Below are 4,914 nucleotides of genomic sequence, written 5' to 3'. Positions count from 1 at the left end.
TGAGACAATGTGTATAGACTCCCTAGAACAGTACTTGGTACATAAAAGATTGAGACAATGTGTATAGACTCCCTACAACAGTACTTGGTACATAATAGATGCTTGGTGCCCTTCCAGGGTTGCTTGTTACTCTGCCTCTGGAAGGTGAACTTTCTAACAAACGTCCTATGAGTAGAATTCTTCCACATTTACAGGCCAACGTCACATTTCCTTCAGATCTGGAGTTTCACATTCGTAGATTCAACCAAATGTGGATTAAAAATATTCTTAAAAAAAAAAAAAGTCCCATAAAGCTCCAAAAAGCAACACTTGAATTTGCCACACACCAAGCATCCATGCAAACAAAAGTGATGTGTAGGCATACCCTGCTGTAGCCTATATGCAAATATAGGTTGTATGTAAATACCATGCCATTTTACGTAAGGGGCTTGAGCATCTGTGGATTTTGTTATCCTCAGGGGCATCCTAGAACCAATCCTCCGTGGATACTGAGAGCCAACTACATATTGTAATGAGGCACATCCCCTCAAAACTTGGATTCTGGTGTTACAGCTTCGGGAGGTCCAGTGCTGCTGAGAGCCCTTTATCAAATCACTGTAGTTAAACTAGAGCAATGCTCTCCGTAGAACTAACTGCCTGTGATTGTGGAAATGTCTTCTTTCTTCACTATCTCCATGGAAGCCACTAGCCACATGTGGCTCCTCCGTTGGACAGTACAGGGCTAGAACTCAGCTCTGAAGTGGGAAGAAGAAGCATGTGACCTCCCCGTTAACACAAGGAGCCACAGTGCAACCGAAACTTGGTTTGCTCTAATTTTGGAAAGAACCCAGAAGTAGACAGGCTGCTGGAGGCAGCCACATTCCAGAGCATCTGAACTTGGTGTACGCAGGAAAGTCCATTGACCCCGTGTCTCATTTCAGTGGTGGCCTTAGGGCATGTTGCCAAATCCCTGATGGAGACAGTGTGGCGTCAAAAGAGGACACAACCCGGTGTCCCAGCAGTACGGCAGACAGAATTTATATGCTTCCTCTCCCTCCCCTATCCCAGCACACACACCACACACATACAGTACGGCAGACAGAATTTATATGCTTCCTCTCCTTCCCCCCATCCCAACACACACACCACAGATATACAGAAAGCCTAGATGAGTTGTGACAAAAGTGTTAAACTGCCTAGCTGAATTCAAAAGAAAGGAAGGAAGTCCCCCAATGAAGAGGTCACGTAAAGCCAGGGCTGAAGGCTCAGGGGCTGATAGGACAGCAGGCCAGAGGGACTGGGTTTTTAATACCCACACAGAAACGAGAAACAAGCCCCCAGGAAAGGAGGTCAAAAAAGACTCTCTGACCAACCCAGGGAAGCAGACCTGGAAAAACATATTTCTGAGAGAGAAAGAAATGGAGACATGAAAGAGAAGATGCGCTAGAGGACAGAGTGAGGTTGACATCCAAGTGATAAAACAAGATATGCCTGGCAAATACAACCAGAACAGAGCAAAAACCTCGTGTGGCAACATCACTATCATACAAAAAGTCTTTAAGGAAGGAAATGAAATTTGGGATTAAAAAGGGGCATTACACAGTGATGATAGGTACAATTCAGCAGGAAGGTAGGGCCAGCAGTATAGCCTCAGAATGTGTGAAAGAGGACAGGACTCTGAGACGCAGGACCCGTTCTCTCCTAGGAAAGACAGGTTAATATTGGCACCATACCTACTAGTTTTGTAATCCCTGATTATGAAGTAGGGTAGTGAGGTTAATCAATTCATCTCTCTTAGTCTCATATTAGAAATGGTGAAGGATCAACCAGATGAGGTCCAAGGCCACTTCTAAATCTAAACTCTTCTTCACGAAGCAGTTTTTGGGGGGTATAAGTTAATTCCTAAGTGTTTCCCGAGCACACCTATGAGACCTTAAGATGATGCAACACCCATTCCATTCAGATTCTCCCAGACCGCTGGTTGAGGTGAACTCGGTATTTAAATTCAGGGCTTAGTGGCAGGTGCCAGGAAGGTGAGGTATGCAGTGCGTGCAGCACCTCGTGGTATGTGACTAATTTAGCAGACGCACTGAAAGATGTGGAAAACCCAGTGCTAGGGGACTGATCCTGAGCCTCACGTGCATACTGGCTCACCCTTGGGTGGGATCAGATGCATTTAGTTAGACAGCAACATTGAGTCACCTGAAGCTGTGTTGGACAGATGCCCGTCGTTGGCTTCACGGGCCCATCCTCCTTGATTTTTCCAGAGTCCAAATCAGGTCTAGGTGTTGCCCATCAGGCATTCCGTGAGCATAGGCCTAGACCTGTCCTCACTTGGGTGACACACCCGACCACCCCTATGTAACTTAGCTCTCACCACAGTATAACCAAGCCCACACAGTGTGTCTCACCATGTCACAGTCAGACTCCCGGATACCTAGCAGCTGGTGGAGATGTGGCATTTTCTGAAAGCCAGGCTGTCTGCTGTTCGCTTTTAAGAATCTCCATCAGGAAGCCCGCTGCTTCAGCTCCGTGCCTTGGAGGCATAGGTGTCAGGCTGCAACGCTGCAGCCATTTTCTTTGTCAAGAAATGCACAGCTGTTTACTATCTGAGGTTTGTGGATCTTTAGTCCTCCCCGCCGCCCCCAGACGTAGCTTGCTGCAGTCCTGCTCAGATCAGCAGAGTATAGTCATGGTTCCAGGCTGACCCCTGGGGAAGAATCAGCTGAGTCTTTGGCTGCTTTGGCAGCAAGGAGGGCCCTGCAGCAGGCCTGTTCTGAGTGACCCTCTTGACAGCTCTCAGTTACGTTAAGTGACTTCTGCCCCTCCAGGGAAGCCTGGGTTTTTGAAATTTTCATCACGTTAGAGTTTAGTATTTCTGTTCATATTCTTAGAGAGGGGCTGTTTTAGACTGTGGTAAGAGGCAAACAGCCTACGCCTCCTCGAAGGCTTGTCATTTTACTGCTGCTTTGCATTGCCGTTGCAGCCCCTGCTGCTCTCTTCAGGGCAGTTCTTGGGGTTTTCTAGGAAACTAAGTCACGCTTCTTCACCTCCCGCTTCCTAGAGATTGAGAAATAGAAATGCAGGATCCGTCTAGACGGCAGGCCCACACGTGACGAGAAGAAGTCTGCAGAGTAGAAACTTACCCAGGTAGGCCTAGCCTGAAAGAACCTGGCCTGCCCCGGGCCCTGTCAGACACAGAGTTCATAAAGGCAGGGCACTCACGGGCCTTTAGCCTCCTTCAGTGATAAAGGGTCTGTGGAGGAAGCTTTCAGCTTCTCGCCGTCAGGTAAAGCACCCCTCCTTTCGTGGGAGGAGCAGGTGGAGAGAGTGGCAGGGGTTTCCTTGAGCCGGTGGGCGTGTTAAGGGCATTTCCATTTTGATAGCAGCCGAGGTGGAACATGGGAAGAGGGTGAGAATAGTTCTTCCTACAGCGATGATTGGAAGAGAATCTGGGCAGAACCAACTCATCCAGTAAATCATTCGTCAAGTGTGTTTGTCAGACCCTGTGGCAGGTACTGAATATATAATGATAAGTAAAATCTCACACAGATTCTTAGGAGCCCACAATCTCATGAGAGGGAGACTTACACTAACCAAATAATCATCCTAAGGAATAAGTGACAACATAAGGCACCCCAGTTTCTCCCGCAATATGCCTCATGCAGGCAGCAGCTGTCATTGAGGTGGAAGGGTCATTTTGGATTAAGAGGTAAAGTACCCACAGCTGCTCAGAGAAAAAGTACCAGGTGCTGCCTACCCTACTAGGTGAAGGTCAGAACTGCATCAACAGTGATATGAGATAAAAACCAGTGTGAAAATATCCAACAAAATGAAATCAAGTCTGTTATTAGTGCCCAAAGTGGTTCTTGTGTTAGGTGCAGCATTTTCCGTCACCTGTAATGGGGTCTCTCATACTCCTGAGCTAGAAATTGACTTTGTTTGCTAGGAGCAACATGGAAAGGGTTGTTTGGGGGTTTTTTGTTTGTTTGTTTTGGGGGGTTTTTTGATGGTCATGAAGGCATTTTCTCCAAGGTAGCTGGATAAAATAGATTTGAATCTCGTACATGACCAAATCCTGTCTTGTTATAAGATTACATTAGATTCAGTAAAATAATTACCAGTTTTCATGCATGGGCTTTATCAAAGTATAAGTGATATATTTTTTATTGTTTTGCCTCCCGTTTGAGGTCTTTCCTCAAAATGCTCCATCTGTTTTTGACTTTGGTGATGTGATGAGGGGCAGTTTCAAAGCCCTGGCCAGTGGATTTGGGATTTTGTACTGAGTTTGAAGACAGAGGCAACAGATCCGTCTTAACCCAATTAGTCTTCTCTATATTTCATCCTTTGCATTTATCACTTTGTTCAACTCCCTTTTCTAACACACAAGATAAAATTGGACTATAAGAAGAGGCCCATTCAGAAGGTAACCAGGTGTCCAGAGTTGAGGACCAAGGGGACCAACTTGCCTGATTCCCTTAGCTGTCCCAAAGAAGCAAGCGCATGAGAATTGTATGTGTACCTGTGTCTCAGACACAGAACATTGATATAAGCTTTCACTTTTGGTCAAGTACTACTCGAAGGTAGTTTAACTTAAAGATCTTTCCCTGGTAGGAAATCTTAAGGGATCCAATTAACCTTTAAGTAAGTATGTTTTGTGAGTTCTGACGATAACTTTGACATTTCTCATTACTCTCAATCAGGGTACGAGCGGTACAATGCCATGCGAGCAGACCCAGCCCTTTGCTTCCTGGAGAAAGTCGGGATGCCAGACGAGAAGTCCCTTTCTGCAGAACAGGGTGTTACGGATGGGACTGCAGACATTCCCGAAAGGTGAGAAGCTGCATAAGCCAACTGTGATGTGACGAGTCATGCCGCGGATCTGTGACCCCTTCCACACATGTCCAGCACACTCACAGCTTCTTCTCACAGTCT

General features: G+C 46.4%; 1 protein-coding gene across 9 annotated transcripts in view; it reads left to right on the top strand.

Annotated features, from left to right (window-relative positions):
• The window catches only part of CHD6 (chromodomain helicase DNA binding protein 6), a 188,458-nt gene that overhangs the window by 134,591 nt on the left and 48,953 nt on the right, over positions 1–4,914 (top strand). For all 9 annotated transcript variants that reach the window (XM_023534463.1, XM_023534460.1, XM_023534459.1 and 6 more), the window contains one exon: positions 4,683–4,812. In XM_023534463.1, the coding sequence (XP_023390231.1) occupies positions 4,683–4,812 (130 nt within the window). The remainder of the gene's footprint in view (positions 1–4,682; positions 4,813–4,914) is intronic.

Source organism: Pteropus vampyrus, unplaced genomic scaffold, assembly GCF_000151845.1.
Source record: "Pteropus vampyrus isolate Shadow unplaced genomic scaffold, Pvam_2.0 Scaffold125, whole genome shotgun sequence".
Lineage (NCBI taxonomy): Eukaryota > Metazoa > Chordata > Mammalia > Chiroptera > Pteropodidae > Pteropus > Pteropus vampyrus.
Note: the sequence above shows the minus strand (reverse complement) of the source record. Positions and strands in the feature narration are given on the sequence as shown.